Here is a 21,132-nt window from a genome sequence, read left to right as displayed (position 1 = left end):
CACAGCGGCTATAATCTTTCACTCCTTTAATGTTAGCACTAACTCTGTGGATAAATCTAGATGCAGGGATCTGACAGACTCCCTGCTAAGTGCACCAAGTTGATTTTCCCAAGTTATATAAATTTACCATTCATATCCAACTTTTATTGACTCAAAGTTCAGCCACATTTATTTACCAAAGAGGAACCAGCAAGCAGAGTCTAGACGAGATAGTTCAGTTGCTACACCACTCTCTAGATTTTAAATTTGTTTTACATTATCTAAGTAAGTTAGTCTGATAATCTACGTTATTACATTCCTTTCAATCAGCATTGAACTCGCTTGTTTTCCAGTAAAGAAACGGAATTCCTGCTTCTTCATTAAACTCCCTTTATTTTCTGCTTCAGTGCCACGTAGACACCAGCACCCAGTGCCACCTGCAGTCTCTTATATATCCCGTTGAGGACTATTAAACAATTTACTTACAAATTAGGTCTAACATAGGAGTTGGCAGTTAACCCATTCGTAACAGACACCCTTCCCTTAAAGAAAAGGTTTTGTTAAATTTGTCTCTATGGAAAACACAAAAACACACTGCGCTACATCTTTTCCATTTTTAAAATATATTTATGGAAAGATGACCTTCTTTAACAATGTCCGAAAATGTCTTTGAATTAGCTCCTCTTTTTGTAAAGCAATCAGACAAGTGATAACTACTATCAACCCATTTTATTTGATTTTTTTCCCTTTGTCCAACATTGGGAATCAAGTAGATAAGGCTGTTAAGAAGGCATACGGTGTCTTGGCGTTTATTGGTAGGGGGATTGAATTTAGGAGTCGCAGCGTCATGTTGCAACTGTACACAACTCTGGTGCGGCCGCACTTGGAGTATTGTGTGCAGTTCTGGTCCCCACATTATAGGAAGGATGTGGAGGCTTTGGAGAGGGTGCAGAGGAGGTTTACCAGGATGTTGCCTGGTACGGAAGGGAGGTCCTATGAGGAGAGACTGAGGGATTTGGGGTTGTTTTCGTTAGAAAGAAGGTGGCTAAGAGGGGATCTTATTGAAACATATAAGATGATTAGAGGTTTAGATAGGGTGGACAGTGATGGCCTTTTTCCTCGGATGGAGAAAGCTAGCACGAGGGGGCATGGCTTTAAATTAAGAGGGGGTAGTTATAGGACGGATGTCAGGGGTAGGTTCTTTACCCAGAGGGTGGTGAGGGATTGGAATGCCCTGCCTGCTGCAGTTGTAAATGCGCCTAGTGTGGGGGCGTTTAAGAGATCCGTGGATAGGTTTATGGATGGAAAGGGATTGGTTTAGGTTAGAGGGTCATTGTTTTTTAACTGGTCGGCGCAACATCGTGGGCCGAAGGGCCTGTTCTGCGCTGTAATGTTCTATGTTCTATTTGCTTTATGCTGGCTATGTCTATCCGTAACCTTTTCCTGTTTACACTCTTTGTGGAGTGCACATATTCCCCAAAGTGACTTGTCAATGTGACACTTAATGGGTATTTTATCCAAATCCCCTAACCTCAAAATTTCTGTCAGTATCTGGGATATGAAAAAGCCATATCCACTGCCTCTACAAAGCTTAGTGTCTCAGCAGCCAATGTGCTTTTAACCACTCATTTTCTTTTGCTTTCCATACAAGAGGGCAACATTTACCATTTTCTCCCAAAAGAAAGATTATAAAACCCCCCACACTTGAAAATCCATCACACAAATTGGCATAGGATGCGTCACTGTAAATTATAAATTTCAGGTGCCTAGGATCACCCAAAAACAGGAATCTCAAAGCACACTCCTGCATTTTTAGTTTGGCCAATGTTTTGTTTGCTCTCATTATGTCTTCCACCGTAGGATCATTCCTCTTTATACTCAACTGTAGGACATCAAAACTAGCGTCCGGTCTTGTCCGTCTGCCTAGCCAATTCAGTTATCCAATCAAACTTCGGAGTTCCTTCGTTTCCTGGTGTTTCACAACAGGAAACCACCGCATCCTGTTGTGAAGCCTGACCGTGACTGATGGCTATTGGGTTGGTAATCTGCAAATAAGATTGCTGATGTAAAGTGACACCTGACTCAGTCTGTCCGATTTCCAGCCCAATATATATGAAAGCCCCTGAAGCCTGACTTCCAACTCTGAATTCCTTCCTCGGCCCAGAAATCACAATAGCTTCAAAATCACCACCACCACCCACAAAAGTTATCAATCTCCATCATAAAGTTACCAGAAAGCTTTCCTCCATAGTGCCAGTAAAACATCGCAGGATCTGCTTTCAACTGGCAACAGCTTCGCTTTAATAAAATTGACATTATCAAAAAATACCAAACTTTGACACATCATTTAGCTCATGGACAGATTTATTTGATTTCTAGAGTACTCCTTCTGTGTTAGCTAAGTGCACCAAGTTGATTTTCCCAAGTTATATAAATTTACCATTCATATCCAACTTTTATTGACTCAATGTTCAGCCACATCTATTTACCAAAGAGGAACCAGCAAGCAGAGTCTAGACGAGATAGTTCAGTTGCTACACCATTCTCTAGATTTTAAATTTGTTTTACATTATCTAAGTAAGTTAGTCTGATGATCTACATTATTACATTCCTTTCAATCAGCATTGAACCCGCTTGTTTTCCAGTAAAGAAACGGAATTCCTGCTTCTTCATTAAACTCCCTTTATTTTCTGCTTCAACGCCACGTAGACACCTCCAACACCCAGTGCCAGGAGGAGGAGGATGGAGAGAGGAGGATAGGAGGATGGAGGAAGAGTCTCTCTGAAGCTGATGCCCCTTCAAAAAGACAGCTACAATATCAATGGATTTGCATTCCCAGGCCTTTGTGGCTAAGAGAGCCAAGAAGATCTTTAAAATACCCTTTCCTGCTGTGGATGAATTTACCCTTATCTCCTGGTTTCCTAAATTTTCTTCAAATCCCTTTGCACAGCCTGACCTTTGCCTTATAACTTCCATCAGGAAGCACCTTTTCCATGTAAATCCATCTGAAATAGAGCTCTTTATCCCCCTAACTAGTACCTCCAACTACACAGTTCTTGCAGTTTAGCATCTTTTATAACCTTTTCATCTCATTTATTGGAAGCTATCAAAACCTCACGAGCATGTGGGCTTCTACTCCTAATAGCATTTGTAGCTTTACCACTATTCCAAGACCTTGTCAAGCTATGCCCTTTCCCACCCGATATCTCGTTCTGATCTACTTGATCTTTACCTCCTGTTGCAAGAAGTTCTTTCAATAGTTCTCCATCTGGACCATGTTTATACTAACATGGCAGAAGCATAAGGCCATAGTCTGCCCCCACCCCAGGCAATTGGACCACTTTTCTTTGTTTCTAGTCCCTGCATGCAAACCTTTCATTAAACGAGTCAGGACAGTCAAAGTATGACCAGAGGGGATGGGCAACAAACTTTGGGATTGCTTCGAGTGCACTGACCGGAATATGTTTACTCAGGAAGCCACACTGGACTCTCAGACATTGAGGAATATGGAACCACAGTTTTACTCTACATAAATTTGTGTGTAGAGAATGTCATAACCCACAAGAACATTCAGTCATTCTCCTACCAAAAGTCTTGGGTGAACTGAGAAGTCTGCTCGCTGCTGAAAATATGCGACGTAGCGGCCTCCAATAAAGCCAGAATTAATCTGAAAATGGCATCAGGAATGCCAAATGTAACCAATTGGTGACCAGCACTAGTTTGTCTATCGTGCAAACAGGGCAATGGAAGATGCTACTTCCACTGCTCTTCACTCCACTCTGACCCATTTGGAAGGTAAGGACACCTATGTTAGAAGGCTGTTCACTGACTACAGCTCAGCATTTAACACTGTCATCCTCACCAAGCTTGTCCAAAAACTCCATACCCTAGAAATCAACCCCTCCCTCTGTAACTAGACCCTGGACTACCTGACCAACAGGTCCCAGTCTGTTAGGTAACCTCATCTCCCCTACCCTAAGCACCGGGGCTCCACAAGGACGCGTTCTCTACTCCTGCTTCACCTATGACTGTGTGCCTGTCTGTGACAGCAATACCACGTCACGTTCACAGATGATACTCTGTGAAAGGCCTGATCACTAATAACGAGTGGTCAGTAAAAATGTCCATCATCTGGTGATTAGAGTGCTGGAAATAACCTGGTCCTCAACACTAAGATCACCAAAGAACTCATTGTGGACTTCAGGAAGTCCAGACGCAGTGCACACACCCCCATTTGTGTACAGTTCTGGTCACCCTATTATAGAAAGGATATTATCAAACTAGAAAGGTTGCAGCAAAGATTTACTAGGCTGCTACGTGGACTTGTTGGTTTGAGTTATAAGGACAGGTTGGATAAACTGGGACTCTTTTTCTCTGGAGCATGGAACAAAGAACAATACAGCACAGGAAACAGGCCCTTCGGCCCTCCAAGCCTGCGCTACTCACTGGTCAGCTAGACCATTTGCTTGTATCCGTCTATTCCCAGTCTGTTCATGTGACTATTCAGATAAGTCTTAAATGAACCCAGTGTGTCCGCCTCCATCACCCTGCTTGGCAGTGCATTCCAGGCCTCCACCCCCTCTGTGTAAATATGACCCTCTGATATCTGAGTTAAACCTCTCCCCCTTTGCCTTGAACCTGTGACCCCTCGTGATCGTCACCTCCGACCTGGGATAAAGCTTCCCACTGTTCACTCTATCTATGCCCTTCATAATTTTATACACCTCTATTAGGTCACCCCTCATTCTCTGCCTTTCCAGAGAGAACTACCCCAGTTTAAGAACATAAGAACATAAGAAATAGGAGCAGGAGTAGGCCATCCAGCCCTTCGAGCCTGCCCCGCCATTCAATAAGATCATGGCTGATCTGTCGCTGCTCAGTTCCACTTTCCCGCCCTCTCCCCTTAACCCTTAATCCCCTCTCCTATCAAAAACCCATCAACCCGCGTCTTAAAAATATTTAGCGAGGCAGCCTCCACCACCTCAACGGGCAGAAAATTCCAGAGATTCACCACCCTTTGAGTGAAGAAGTTCCTCCTCAACTCCGTTCTAAACCGCCCCCCTTTTATCTTGAGGCTGTGCCCCCTAGTCCCATTGTCTTTTTTGAGCGGGAAGAGTCTTTCCACCTCTATCCTATCCATTTTTTTTTTGTTTTGTTTGCCCAAGCTCTCCTCATTGCTAAGATCCTCCACACCAGGCAACATCCTGATAAGCCTTTTCTCAACTCTCTCCAAAGCCTCTATGTCCTTCTGATAGTGTGGTGTCCAGAACTGGACTCAGTACTCCAAATGTGGCCTAACCAATGTTCTATTCAGCTGTAACATCAGACACCAATTTTTATACTTTATGCCCCATCCTATAATGACAAGCATGCCATATACCTTCTTCACCATCTGCGATGCCACATTCAAGGATCTGTGGACTTGCACACCCAGGTTCCTCTGTGTGTCTACACTCTTGATGGTTCTGCCATTTATTGTATAGCTTCCCCCTACATTAGTTCTACCAAAATGCATCACTTCACATTTATCTGGATTAAGTTCCATCTGCCATTTCTCTGCCTAATGTTCCAGCCTATCTATACCCTGCTGTATTCTTTGACACTGTTCATCACTATCTGCAAGTCCAGCTGAGAGGTGATCTTATAAAGATCTATAAAATAATGAGTGGCACAGATCAGCTAGATAGTCAATATCTTTTCCCAAAGGTAGGTAAGTCTAAAATGAGAGGGCATAGGTTTAAGGTGAGAGGGGTGAGATATAAAAGGGTTCAAAGGGGGATTTTTTTCACACAGAGAATGTGGGTATCTGGAACAAGCTGCCAGAGGTAGTAGTAGAGGCGGCTACAATTTTGTCTTTTAAAAAGCATTTAGACAGTTACATGGGTATAGAGGGATATGGGCCAAATGTGGGCAATTGGGATTAACTTAGGGATTTAAAGAAAAAGGATGCATGGACAAGTTGGGCTGAAGGGCCTGTTTACATGATTTTACCAGGATGCTGCCTGGTATGGAGGGTCTTAGCTATGAGGAGAGATTGGGCAAATTGGGGTTGTTCTCCTGGGAATGACAGAGAATGAGGGGAGACCTAATAGAGGTGTATAAGATTATGAAGGGGATAGATAGAGTGAACAGTGGGAAGCTTTTTCCCAGGTTGGATGCAAAAATCGCGAGGGGTCACGGGGTCAAGGTGAGAGGGGTGAGGTATAACCCAGATGTTAGAGGGATGTTTTTTACACAGACGGTTGTGGGGGCCTGGAATGCACTGCCAAGTAGGGTGGTGGAGGCAGACACGCTAGGGTTGTTTAAGACTTACCTAGATAGGCACATGAGCAGACTGGAGATGGAGGGATACAAAAGAATGTTCTAGTTGAAGATCAAGAGCCTCAGGACGTTCCTGGGAATTAACAGATTCCTATTGGCTGTCCAACAAATTTTAAGGCTCACCTGTCTCTTATGTTGGAGCTATTGGGGATCTTCCATTAATGTCTGTATAGTCTGTTGTATGTTCATTGATGTCTCATTTTACATCCACAGGCGATTTAGTCTGCCTTGATGGCCAAGGGGCATACACGCGGTGGGTTGTGCGAGGGTTGCTCTTGGATGTTGCTTCGAGAGTTGCCTAGTGCTTCACGTCCACTAGTGTACGCTTAAACTGGACCAATTGACGGGCAACATGACAACTCAGTGACTATCTGCAGTTACAGGGACCCGGGTTGGATCTCCGGCTTGGACCTATGTCTGTGGGAGTTTGCACATTCTCCCTGTGCTTGCGTGGGTTTTCTCCGGGTGCTCCGGTTTCCTCCCACACCCCAAAAATGAGCTTTTAGGCTGATTGGTGTCAATAAATTGTCCCTAAATTGGATCTCCCTTAATCTGGCGCACATATAACTCCCTAAATTTGCACCCCTTTATTGTGGAGTCCATTAGAGGCAGACAAAAGTTGTAGGTAGGATAAGGCACTCTGTTAAAATGGGCGGCGTGGGCTTGTAGGGCCGAAGGGCCTGTTTCCTGTGCTGTGATGTTCTTTGTAAACCTCTAAGACTCTACTTACATCAATGGGATTGAGGTGGAAAGGGTCTGCAGCTTCAAATTCCTGAGCATCCATATCATGGAGGACTTCTCATGGTCCCTCAACTCCTTGTCCCTGGTGAAGAAGGCTCAGCAGCACCTATATTTCCTGAGGAGGCTAAAGAGAGCCAACTTGTTCCCCATCTTCTCTCAAACCTCTACTGGTGCACAATAGAGAGCATCTTGTCGAACTGCATTATGGTTTGATACGCCAGTCACTCCATTTCTGACCAGAAAGCTCTACAGTGGGTAATCAAACTGCGCAATACATCATTTAGCTAGCAGCCATCCAGGACATTTCTCACAAATGCTGTCTGTGGAGACCTCTCACCATTACTAGAGATCCCACCAATCCCATTAAGGCAGTGATCCCCTGTGGCTGTTTCTCTGTCTAACAAGTATACCGTTTTGGATACTGTTGAGGGGAACAACTCACCAAGGTTAAGCCATGGGGTACAGGTCTCTGGCACAGAGTCTGCCCCTGTTGCTCAGAAGGGAAGTGGGGAGAGGAGCAAAGCATTAGTCACTGGGGGTTCCACAGTTAGGGGGACAGATAGGAGATTCTGTGGGAACGAGAGAGAATTGCAGTTGATGTGTTGCCTCCCAGGTGCTGGGGTTTATGATGTCTCAGATCATATTTTCGGGATCCTTAAGGGGGAGGAGGCCCAATCCCAAGTCGTGGTCCATTTAGGCACCAAAGACATAGGAAAAGGGATGGGGATGTAAGGCAGAAATTCAGGGAGTTAGGGTGGAAGCTTCGAGCTAGAACAGACAGATTATTATCTCTGGTTTGTTACCTGTGCCACGTGCCAGCGAGGAGAGGAATAGAGAGAGAGAGCAGTTGAACATGTGGCTACAGGGATGGTGCAGAAGGGAGGGATTCAGATACCTGGATAATTGGGGGTCATTCTGGGGTAGGTGGGACCTCTACAAATGGGATGGTCTACACCTGAACCAGAGGGGTACCAATATCCTGGGGGGGGAATTTGCTAATGCTCTTCAGCAGGGTTTAAACTAATTCAGCAGGGGGATGGAAACGTGAATTGTAGCCCCACATACAGGAGGTTGAGAGTGGTGAGGTCATGAATAAGGTTTCAAGGTTGCAGGAGTGTACCGGCAGGCAGGAGGGTGGTTTGAGATGTGTCTACTTCAATGCCAGAAACATCTGGAACAAGGTGGGTGAACTTGCAGCACGGGTTGGTACCTGGGACTTCGAAGTTGTGGCCATTTTGGAGAAATGGATAGAGCAGGGACAGGAATGGTTGTTGAAGGTTCCGGGGTTTAGATGTTTCAGCAAGATCAGGGAAGGTGACAAAAGAGGGGGAAGTCTGGCATTGTTAATCAGAGACAGTATTATGGTGGCAGAAAGGACGTTTGATGAGATCTCGTCTACTGAGATAATATGAGCTGAGGTTAGAAACAGGAAAGGAGAGTTCACCCGGTTGGGAGTTTTCTATAGGCCTCCAAAAAGTTCCAGAGATGTAGAGGAAAGGATTGCAAAGATGATTCTGGATAGGAGCAAAAGCAACAGGGTAGTTGTTATGGGGGATTTTAACTTTATAAATATTGACTGGAAAAACTATAGTTCGAGTACTTTAGATAGGTCAGTTTTTGTTCAATGTGTGCAAGACGGTTTCCTGGCACAGTATGTAAATAGGCCAACAAGAGGCAAGACCACATTGGATTTGGTACTGGGTAATGAACCAGGCCAGGTGTTAGATTTGGAGGTACATGAACACTTTGGTGATAGTGATCACAATTCGGTTACGTTTACATTAGCAATGGAAAGGGATACATATATACCGCAAGGCAAAACATATAGCTGGGGGAAAGGAAATTATGATACGATTAGGCAAGATTTAGGATGCGTAGGATGTGGAAGGAAACTGCAGGGGATGGGCACAATTGAAATGTGGAGCTTGTTCAAGGAACACCTATTGCGTGTCCTTGGTAAGTGTGTACCTGTCAGGCAGGGAGGAAGTGGTCGAGCGAGGGAACTGTGGTTTACTAAAGAAGTTGAATCACTTGTGAAGAGGAATAAGGAGACTTATGTCAAGATAAGACGTGAAGGCTCAGTTAGGGTGCTCGAGAGTTACAAATTAGCCAGGAAGGACCTAAAGAGAGAGCTAAGAAAAACTAGGAGGGGACATGAGAAGTCTTTGGCAGGTAGGATCAAGGAAAGCCCTAAAGCTATCGGTATGTCAGGAATAAAAGAATGACTAGGGTAAGATTAGGGCCAGTCAAGGACAGTAGTGAGAAGTTGTCCAAGGAGTCTGAAGAGATAGGAGAGGTGCTAAATGAACATTTTTCGTCAGTATTCACACAAGAAAAAGACAATGTTGTCAAGGAGAACGTCAAGACACAGGCTACAGGACTGGACGGGATTAAGGTTCATAAGGAGGAAGTGTTAGCAATTCTGGAAGGTATGAAAATAGATGAGTCCCCTGGGCTAGATAGGATTTATCCTAGGATTCTCTGGGAGACTAGGCAGGAGATTGCAGAGCCTTTGGCTTTGATCTTTAGGTCGTCATTGTCTACAGGAATAGTGCCAGAAGACTGGAGGATAGCAAATGTTGTCCCCATGTTCAAGGAGAGTAGAGATAACCCTGATAATTACAAAGAACAAAGAACAGTATAGCACAGGAAACAGGCCCTTTGGCCCTCTGCTCATTGGTCCAACTAGACCATTCATTTGTATCCCTCCATTCCCAGTCTGCTCATGTGACCATCCAGGTAAGTCTTAAACGATCCCAGCGTGTCCGCCTCCACCACCCTGCTTGGCAGTGCATTCCAGGCCCCCACCACCCTCTGTGTAAAATAAGTCCCTCTCATATCTTGCCCCTCTCACCTTGAGCCTGTGACCCCTCATAACCGTCATCTCCGACCTGGGAAAAAGCTTCCCACTGTTCACCCTATCTACACCCTTCATAATTTTATACACCTCTATTAGGTCGCCCCTCATTCTCCGTCTTTCCAGGGAGAACAACCCCAGTTCACCCAATCTCTCCTCATAGCTACGACCCTCCATACCAGGCAACATCCTGGTAAACCTCCTCTGCACTCTCTCCAAAGCCTCCAGGTCCTTTTGGTAGTGTGGCGACCAGAACTGGACGCAGTACTCCAAATGTGGCCTAACCTACGTTCTGTACAGCAGCAACATCAGACTCCAGCTTTTATACTCTATACCCCATCCTATAAAGGCAAGCATGCCATATACCTTCTTCACCACCTTCTCCACCTGTGCTGCCGTCTTCAAGGATTTGTGGACTTGCATACCCAGGTCCCTCTGTGTTTCTATACTCTTGATGGTTCTGCCATTTATTGTATAACTCCCCCCTACATTAGTTCTTCCAAAATGCATCACTTTGCATTTATCTGGACTAAATTCCAACTGCCATTTCTCCGCCCAATTTTCCAGCCTATCTATATCCTGCTGTATTGTCCGACAATGTTCATCGCTATCAGAAAGTCCAGCAATCTTTGTGTCATCCGCAAACTTACTGATCACACCAGTTCCACCTTCTTCCAAATCATTTATATGTATCACTAGTAGCAGAGGTCCCAGTATGGAGCCCTGCGGAACACCACTAGTCACAGACCTCCAGCCGGAAAAAGACCCTTCGACTGCTACCCTCTATCTCCTGTGACCAAGCCAGTTCTGTACCCATCTAGCCACCTCTCCTTGCATCCCATGAGCTTTAACCTTTTTCACCAACCTGCCATGAGGGACTTTGTCAAACGCCTTACTGAGATCCATATAGACAACATCCACGGCCCTTCCTTCGTCAACCATTTTTGTCACCTCCTCAAAAAACTCCACCAAATTTGTAAGGCACGACCTCCCTCTTACAAAACCATGCTGTCTGTCACTAATGAGATTGTTCTGTTCTAAATGTGCATACATCCTATCTCTAAGAATCCTCTCCAACAACTTCCCTACCACGGACGTCAAGCTCACTGGCCTATAATTACCCGAGTTATCCCTGCTACCCTTCTTAAATAACAGTACCACATTCGCTATCCTCCAATCCTCTGGAACCTCACTATAGAGCCTTATTTCTGTTGTGGGCAAAGTTTTGGAAAGGATCATGAGGGATAGAATTTATAATCATCTAGAAAGCAATAATCTGATTAGGGATAGTCAGCACAGTTTTGTGAAGGGTAGATCATGCCTTACAAACCTTGTTGAGTTGTCTGAGAAGGTGACCAAAGAGGTGGATGAAGATAAAGCAGTTGATGTGGTGTACATGGATTTCAGTAAAGCATAAGTTTCCCCACAGTAAGCTATAGCAGAAGGTACGGAGGCATGGGATTGAGGGTGATTTAGCGGTTTGGATCAGAAAATGGCTAGATTGATCAGAAAAAGACAGAGGGTGGTGGTTGATGGGAAATGTTCATCCTGGAGTTCAGCTACTAGTGGTGTACTACAAGGATCTGTTTTGACACGCTACACTTAGTCCCCAACTCCAAATCATCTAATGTAAATTGTAAACAATTGCGATCCCAACACAGATCTCTGAGACATACCACTAGTCACCGATCGCCAACCAGAAAAAACCCACTTACCCCAAGCCTTTGCTTTCTGTTAGTTAACCAATCTTCTACCCATGCTAATACATTACCCGTAACACCATGCACCTTTATCTTATGCAGCAATCTTTGGTGTAACTCCTTGTCAAATGCCTTCTGGAAATCCAGATACATCACATCCACAGGTTCCTCACTGTCCACTGCACATGTAATGTTCTCAAAGAATTCCGCCAAATTGGTCAAACAAGGACTAGATAGGGTAGAGGCAGAGAGGATATCCCCAATGGTAGGGGAATCCAGAACCAGAGGTCACAGTCTGAGGATTCAGAGTAGACATTCCTTCACCCAAAGAGTGGTGAGCCTGTGGAATTCATTACCACAGGAAGTAGTTGATGCCAAAACATTCAATGTATTCAAGAGACAGCTGGATATAGCACTTGGGGCACATGGGATCAAAGGTTATGGGGAGAAAGCAGGATTAGGCTATTGAGTTAGATAATCAGCCATAATCGTAATGAATGGTGGAGGAGGCTCGAAGGGCCAAATGGTCTCCTCCTGCTCCTATGTTTCTATGTTCCTATTAACAAAATAAAGCAAAAACCACAAGCCTGTGTGAACACAAACAGGTCCCAACCGGGACAACGCAATAATGGAGACACTCGGACTTGCTGCATACAGGGCTTGGTATATGGGCTCCACCTGGCTAGTTAATAACAAATCCCCAGGGGGCTTGTATTCGAGTCCTACAGGGAGGTCAGTGATTCCCCATGCAACTTCTGGAGGTTATCAGACCCTCCAAGACACTTATCTCACTGACTTGGAAATAGATCACCATTCTTTTTCTTGGCTGGGTCAAAATTCTAGAACTCCCTTCCTATCAGCACAATGGATGTACGTAAACATGAACTGCAGGGGTTCAAGGTGGCAGCTCACTACTGCCCTCTCAAGGGCAGTTAGGGGATGGAAAATAAATGTTGGCTGAGCCAGCCCCAAATCCGCCAACTCTGCTGGTGACCCGAGGTAACAAACAGCATTTGGGAGGAACACATCCTGGTGTAAGGCTCAAGATATACCAAAAGTTAATTCTCCTTAGTTAAACTCGCTGCAAAATAATCAACCACTTCTGGTATATCTGCCTCTTAAAAAAATGCCTATGCCAGCTATCCTCCCTTTGAATTTCTTACCATCCCACCTAATATGTACCCATGATGGACCATTACTGGCAAGAGCACACATAAATCTTATGGAAATACTCAATCCCAGGAAATAAGACTGTCAGAAGCATCTGGGGCTAACGGACACCAGATCGACTGCACCATGGTACATCAGTAAAAGGACACTGTGGATTTTCAGGGTCTTTGTAAGCAATCTGCTTGTCTTTACCTGTGCATGTTTTATATTGCTGCAAACACTCAGTATCTTTGAAGCTCACTTCCTGTTCCTTATTTTACTCTAAAAGATTGGATTACATGCAGCGTTGTTACAGAATTGACCAAGTAAAATGTTTTTCAAATAAACTTTTAATAATGATGTCTAATAGCATGAGTACAATGTGTACGAGTCAGGAGTACCAGCCACAATTCAGAACTGACAGACAGCTCTTCACATTACCTTGTTTAACACAAGAGCAATGACGTCTGGACAGGTTCCTATTCGATTATGTGAAAGTCAAGTGAACATCAACAGCCTACGGTTATACGTGGCCTTCCACATCAAAAAAAATTCAGCGAACGCTAAGTAAAAAGATATACAATTTATGGTCAATTTGTCCAATGCCAAGATAATAAAAATCTATCTGGAGCACAGTGAGCTGCAACAGGTTTCAAGAGACAAAGAAAACATAACTGACCAATTATGTGATAGGGTGGCTTACCGTAATTTCTGTGTTCGGTTTGCTTGATGAATGATGTGCAGGAGTGTTTCATTGGAGAATGGAATCACTGCAGACATGTTAAAGGCTTTACCGAAGGCCAGTTCCAGGAATGTTTCATTAATTCTGTAGCTTCTTATCTTTTCATTTTCTTCATAATACATCAGCAAGCTGGCTGTACTGGATTCTGCAGAGTACAGTGGACTTCCTCTTGTGTTTTCAGTTACATTTGTACTGAGTTCACTGTGCCCCTCTATATGAGAAAAATGTCCATTTGTAAGTGTGTCTGCCAAATGCTTCTTGGACATTAATATATATTCTTCTGAGGTCATCTCAGAAACTGGATCTATCACTGCATAATCAGTATCTTCAACACTATTAAGATGGGTATTATTTTTGATGTCTGCAGCAAGACAGAAAGGTAAGGCAGATTCAAAAAGAAATAAGAGATTAAACAGATTAACCAATTTTAAGAACTCAACTTGGATATATACATGTAGGAACTTTAATGTAGCAAAACATACAAAAACCATGATACCCAAGTGCAATCAAATAATGGATGCCAAGCCAAATAACCAAAAGCTTAATCAATAAGAGCACTTGTGCAGAGAGAAAGATGGAAGGGTTTATGGATGGAAATTGAAAGCACGGGGCCAAGGCGGCTTCGACACAAAGGTGAAGGGAATAGGAGATAGCAAATGGAATGTTGGCATTTATAGCTAAAGGAATACAATATAAAGGTAAGGAACTATTGTTGCAACTGTACAACGCATTGGTGAGACTGCACCTGGAATATTGTGCACAGTTTTGGTCTCCTTATTTGAGGAAAGATGTAGTGGCATTGGAGGCAGTTCAGAGGAGGTTCCCTATATTGATTCCAGAGATAAGGGGTTTATTGTACGAAGAGAGATCGAACAGTTTAGACCTGTACTCTCTGGAATTTAGAAGAATGAGGGGAGATCAAATTGAGGTATACATGATGATAAAAGGTATGGATAAAGTAGACATGGGGCAGATGCTTCCTCTTGTGGGGCATTCTAGGATGAGAGGTCATAGCCTTAGGATAAGGGGTAGCAAATTTAAAACAGAGCTGAGGGGAAACTACTTCTCCCAAAAGGGTTGTGAATCTGTGGAATTTGCTACCCCAAAGTGTGGTGGATGATGGGACAGTGAATAAATTTAAGGAGGAGTTAGATTATTGATTGGTAATGGGTTGAAGGGTTATGGGGAGAAGGCAGGAAAATGGGGATGAGGAGCATATCAGCCATGATCGAATGGCAGAACAGACTTGATGGGCTGAATGGCTTATTTCCACACCCATATCTTGTGAACTGTACAGAGATGAAACAACGGTCCAAGTTGGGGGCAACAAACGTGCTGAATTAAAGGAGATTACAGAGTGATTTAAACCTGAATAATAGAATTTCAAGTTGACAGTTTTGGAGTCAGTGCAGAGCAACAAGTCCATGGGTGAAGAGGACTTAAAATATAAAAATCAGCAGATTTCTGACGAGCTGAAATTTAAGGAAGGTGCAGGAAAGCAGGCTGTCCAAAAAAGAAATGAAACGGTCAAGTCTAGATGTGGGAACGGCTTGGATGAGGGTTTTGTGATCTGACGGACTTGGATTGCAGTGGGGTTAGGCAATGTTGAGGAAGAAATATGTGGCCTTTGGGATACAGAGTTCAGCTCAGAATCGAATCAGCTGTTGAGATTACGAGTGTATGTTTTAGGGGTAATAGTATCACAATACTAATCTGTACTCACAGAAAATGGCTTTATGAATATGCATTATAGGAAAGAAAATTTCGCCTGAATTAAAAATGGAGACAGGTATTTCACTGCAGACAAATTCCCAAGGCAACATTAAAAGATTTCTTGGAATTGACTGACTTAAACCATAACTTCTCAAACCATTGTTTAAGAAGGGGAACAGAGACTTCCCCGGGAATTATAGACCGGTGAGTCTTACTTCTGTTGTGGGCAAGGTTTTAGAAAAAATTATTAGGGATAGGATTTATAGTTATTTGGAGAGTAATGAATTGATTGGAGATAGTCAGCATGGTTTTGTAGCGGGTAGGTCGTGCCTTACTAACCTTATTGAGTTTTTTGAGAAAGTAACCAAAGAGGTGGATGGGGGTAAGGCAGTTGACGTGGTATATATGGATTTTAGTAAGGCGTTTGATAAGGTTCACCATGGTAGGCTTCTGCAGAAAATGCAGATGTATGGGATTGAGGGTAGTCTAGGAAATTGGATCAGGAATTGGCTAGCAGATAGGAGACAGAGGGTGGTGGTTGATGGTAAATATTCGTCATGGAGTTCGGTTACGAGTCGTGTGCCTCAGGGATCTGTTTTGGGGCCACTGCTGTTTGTAATTTTTATTAATGATCTGGATGAGGGTATAGCTGGGTGGATTAGTAAATTTGCTGATGACACCAAAGTCGGAGGTGTGGTAGATTGTGAGGAAGGGTGTCATAGTTTGCAGGGAGACTTAGACAGGTTGCAGAGCTGGGCCGAGAGGTGGCGGATGGAGTTTAATGCGGAGAAGTGTGAGGTGATTCACTTTGGTAGGAATAACAGATGTGTTGAGTATAGGGCTAACGGGAGGACTTTGAATAGTGTGGATGAACAGAGGGATCTAGGTGTATGTGTACATAGATCCCTGAAAGTTGGGAATCAAGTAGATAAGGTTGTTAAGAAGGCATACGGTGTCTTGGCGTTTATTGGTAGGGGGATTGAATTTAGGAGTCGCAGCGTCATGTCGCAACTGTACACAACTCTGGTGCGGCTGCACTTGGAGTACTGTGTGCAGTTCTGGTCCCCACATTACAGGAAGGACGTGGAGGCTTTGGAGAGGGTGCAGAGGAGGTTTACCAGGATGTTGCCTGGTATGGAGGGGAGGTCCTATGAGGAGAGACTGAGGGATTTGCGGTTGTTTTCGCTAGAAAGAAGGCGGCTAAGAGGGGATCTTATTGAAACATATAAGATGATTAGAGGTTTAGATAGGGTGGATAGTGATAGCCTTTTTCCTCGGATGGAGAAAGCTAGCACGAGGGGGCATGGCTTTAAATTAAGAGGGGGTAGTTATAGGACGGATGTCAGGGGTAGGTTCTTTACCCAGAGGGTGGTGAGGGATTGGAATGCCCTGCCTGCTGCAGTTGTAAATGCGCCTAGTTTGGGGGCGTTTAAGAGATCCGTGGATAGGTTTATGGACGAAAAGGGATTGGTTTAGATTAGTGGGTCATTGTTTTTTTTTAAACTGGTCAGCGCAACATCGTGGGCCGAAGGGCCTGTTCTGCGCTGTAATGTTCTATGTTCTATAACCAGATAAGTAGGAAGACCACTTCGTATGTTATTAACTATTACACAAGCTTTTTGATTTATTATTGTCACATGTATTATACAGTGAAAAGTATTGTTTTTTGTGCACCATACAAAGTATACTATACATAGAAAAGGAGAGAGTGCAGAATGTAGTGTTACAGTCATAGCTAGCTTCAGCAAGAGTATATAATTCACAGCAGTCACATGTTGTAAGAATCATCATTAACTGTAGGCAAACTAGTCTACAAACAATGGGAGAATTACCAAAGAAAAGTGACTATCAATGCTAAGTGCTACGGAATAAATCCTTGGAAATCAGAAACAGGCAGGATGACAAGATAGGTCACAGCGTGATATAAGTCAGCAAAGTCTTTGAAAAGGTTCCACATGGGAGACTTGTGAAGAAGGTAATTTACACGGGTAATTTGATAAAGTGGATTCAAAATTTGCTCAGTTGTAGGAGACAGAGGGTGGTGACAGAAGGCTGTTTTAGTGACTGGAAGCCAGTGGCATACCACAGGGATCTCTGTTGGGCCCCTATTATTTGTCATTTACATGAATGACATTGAAGACTATGTGGGGGTTTAGGATCAGCAAGTTTGTGGATGACACAAAGATTGGACGGGTGATTAACAGTGTGGCTACAAGATATAGGCAGAATGGTCAAATGGGCAGATAAAGTTTAGCCCTGAAAAGTGTGAGGTGATACTCTTTGGAAGGAATAACTTAACAATGAATGGTAGGACACTAAGAAGTTCTGTGCCTTGGCGTGTTTGTCCGCAGACCTCTGAAAGCAGAAGGGCATATTAGCAGGGTTATAAAAAAAGGAATATGGGACACTTACCTTTATCAATCGAGGCGTAGATTACAAAAGCAGGGAAGTCATGTTGGAGTCTTTGGTGAGACAACTAGAGTACTGTGGCCACATTATAGGAAGGATGTGATTGCACTGGAGGGGGTGCAGAGGAGAGGGCTGGAACATTTAAATTATGAAGAGAGGTTGGGTAGGCTTGGATGGTTTTCGTTGGAGCAGAGAAGATTAAAGGCGAGCTGATCAAAGTGTACAAGATTATGAGAGACATGGACAAAGTGAATAAGGAGCAGTTGTTCCCCTTAGTTGAAGGATCAGTCACAAAGGGATATAGGTTCAAGGTGAGGGGCAGGAGGTTTGGGGAGTGGGGATGGAATCTGGGGAAAAACATTTTTACTCAGAAGGTCTGGAACATGTGGCCTGGGAGTGGTAGAGGTGGGTTGCTTCACATCCTTTAAAAAGTACCTGGTCCATAGCCCTGAATGTTATGATGTGTTAAGTGCTGGCAGATGAGAATTCAGGTGCTTCTAATGTGTCAGTGCAGACTCAATGGGCCGAAGGGCCTCTTCCGCACTGTATGATTCTGAGTGACAAATAAATGGGTTGGATTCAGAGTAGAAGTTCAGGAATCAAAAAAGATGTTAAGAGAGAAAAATAGCCAAGTTTAGACATTGAAAACAAAGAGCTGTCAACCTTGTCATGGCAACCATTGAAGGAGAAACTGAATGTAAAAAAAGATAAAGTAAAACAGGGTGGGTAGTTAACGCTGAGATTGTGGGGGGCCTGAACAAAACCAAAGAAGGAGCAAGATAGTACCAATGGCCCACTAAGACTATGGTGAAAACAAATAAACCATACTGATGAATGTGCAGTTCGAATGCATTTAAAATGTGTTCCTCTTTCAATGGTGAGCAAAGAAAATCAGCCCACACTAATGTCCCAAGTCAAGAAACATGCATATATATTTAAGTCACGGGTAGATAGGTTTTTGGTAGACAAGGGAATTAAGGGTTATGGGGAGAAAGCGGGAAAGTGGAACTGATCCACTTCAGATCAGCCATGATCTTATTGAATGGCGGGGCAGGCTCAAAGGGCTAGATGGCCTACTCCTGCTCCTATTTCTTATGTTCTTATGTTCATATCTCCCCCACCCCCAAAAGTGGTGAGCGAAAGATAATGCAGTATTTCATGGTGTCAATGCATGTGCCACCACTGTATCAGAGACGTAGGATTTAGTTTCATGGACTGACCTACCAATCAAGTGTCAGGGACAGCTGGATGGACAAAATAAAATTGCCCAAGCGTGTCATGTTCATAAAGAGGACATATCCAATTCAATGTTGCTGGGTCAAAACTGTAGAACTCCCTCTTAACAGCATTGTGGGAATACTTCCACAACATGGGACCACATTAGGTCACGAATGTAGGTCACCAGCACCTTCACAATGGCAATTAGGGATGGGCAATAAATGCTGGTCTTGTCAGTAATGTCGAGATCTTCTGAGCAAATAACAAAAATGTGCATGGCCTACTGGACCAATGTAGTGCCAGGGAGAGGTGGACACAAGTCCACCAGTTATTACATCAGTAAGTTTCCAGTTCTAGGTCATACAGTTGCAGAGGCAGATTTGCATTCTCAATCCACATGACTGTGCAGACACTTGGCTGCCTAAAAGCTTGGGAAATGACGTGTAATTTGCAAATTAAAAAATCTGAAGAAAAAACTAAAAAATTGAAGAGAATTTGAATATATTTCATTTTACTATTATGAATCATTTCTTCAAAATGGTTTGAAATGCGTATACTTTAATGCGAGGAGTATTCGCAATAAAGTGGATGAACTTGCAGCGTGGATCAGTACCTGGGACTTCGATGTTGTGGCCATTTCAGAGACATGGATAGAGCAGGGGCAGGAATGGATGTTGCAGGTCCCAGGGTACAAATGTTTTAGTCGGAGCAGGGAAGGAGGTAGAAGGGGGGGTGGGGTAGCATTATTGGTCAAGGACTGTATCACAGTGTCAGAGAGGAAGTTTGATGAGGACTTGTCTGTTGAGGTAGTATGGGCGGAGATTAGAAATAGGAGAGGAGAGGTCACCCTGCTGGGAGTCTTTTATAGACCTCCAAAAAGTTCTAGAGAGGTTGAGGAAAGGATTGCGGAGACGATCCTGGTTAGGAGTGAAAGTAATAGGGTAATTGTCATGGGGGACTTTAACTTTACTAATATTGATTGGAATTGCTATAGCTCTAGCTCGTTAGAGGGGTCAGTTTTTGTTCAAAGTGTGCAGGAAGGTTTTTTGACTCAGTATGTAGATAGGCCAACTAGAGGTGAGGCTATATTGGATTTGGTGCTGGGTAATGAGCCAGACCAGGTGCTAGACTTGGAAGTTGGTGTGCATTTCGGTGATAGTGACCACAATTCGGTTACGTTCACCTTAGTGATGGAAAGGGATAGGCATGAACCTCGGGTCAGTAGTTTTAGCTGGGGGAAGGGTAATTATGAGGCTATTAGGAGAGAATTGGGAAGCATAGGTTGGACTAGGAGATTACAGGGACTGGGAACGTCCGAAAGGTGGAATTCTTTCAAGGAGCAGCTACTGCGGGTCTGTGATAGGTATGTCCCTGTCAGGCAAGGAGGATTTGGTAGGGCTAGGGAACCGTGGTGTACTAAAAAAGTTGATTCGTTGGTTAGGAAGGAAAAGGAGGCTTATGTTCGGATGAGGCTTGAGGGCTCAGGTAGTGCATTAGAAAGCTTTAGATTGGCTAGGAGGGAGTTGAAGAGGGAGTTAAGAAGGGCTAAAAGAGGACATGAGATGACTTTGGCTGATAGGATTAAGGAGAATCCTAAGGCGTTCTATAGGTATGTCAAGAACAGAAGGTTGGTTAGGGCAAGATTAGGGCCAGTTACAGACAGTAGAGGGAAGTTGTGTGTGGAACCGGAAGAGATTGGAGAGGCATTGAACCAATATTTCTCTTCGGTGTTCACGCAGGGGGACATGAATGTAGCTGAGGAGGACACTGGGGTGCAGGGGTGTAAAATAGAAAGTATTGCAGTTGATACCGAGGATGTGCTGGATATTCTAGAGGGCTTGAAAATAGATAAGTCCCCTGGTCCGGACGGGATTTACCCTAGGATTCTCTGGGAGGCTAGAGAGGTGATTGCAGAGCCTCTGGCTCTGATCTTCAGGTCATCGTTGGTCTCTGGTATAGTACCGGAAGATTGGAGGACAGCGAATGTTGTCCCATTGTTTAAGAAGGGGAACAGAGACTTCCCTGGGAATTATAGACCGGTGAGTCTCACTTCTGTTGTGGGCAAGGTTTTAGAAAGAATTATTAGGGATAGGATTTATAGTTATTTGGAGAGTAATGAATTGATTAGAGACAGTCAGCATGGTTTTGTAGCAGGCAGGTCGTGCCTTACTAACCTTATTGAGTTCTTTGAGAAAGTGACCAAAGAGGTGGATAGGGGTAAGGCAGTTGACGTGGTATATATGGATTTTGGTAAGGCGTTTGATAAGGTTCACCATGGTAGGCTTCTGCAGAAAATGCAGATG

At 43.9% G+C, this 21,132-nt stretch overlaps 1 protein-coding gene across 1 annotated transcript in view; it reads right to left on the bottom strand.

Annotated features, from left to right (window-relative positions):
* ttc16 (tetratricopeptide repeat domain 16) overlaps nt 1–21,132 on the bottom strand; it is a 180,920-nt gene that overhangs the window by 55,362 nt on the left and 104,426 nt on the right. Inside the window, exon 11 of the mRNA XM_080212074.1 lies at nt 13,451–13,700. Within this exon, the coding sequence (XP_080068200.1) occupies nt 13,451–13,700 (250 nt within the window). The remainder of the gene's footprint in view (nt 1–13,450; nt 13,701–21,132) is intronic.

This window comes from Carcharhinus amblyrhynchos, chromosome 25, assembly GCF_965287045.1.
Source record: "Carcharhinus amblyrhynchos chromosome 25, sCarAmb.v2.hapA, whole genome shotgun sequence".
In the NCBI taxonomy this organism is placed as follows: Eukaryota; Metazoa; Chordata; class Chondrichthyes; order Carcharhiniformes; family Carcharhinidae; genus Carcharhinus; species Carcharhinus amblyrhynchos.
This window is presented reverse-complemented; position numbering and strand designations above follow the sequence as displayed.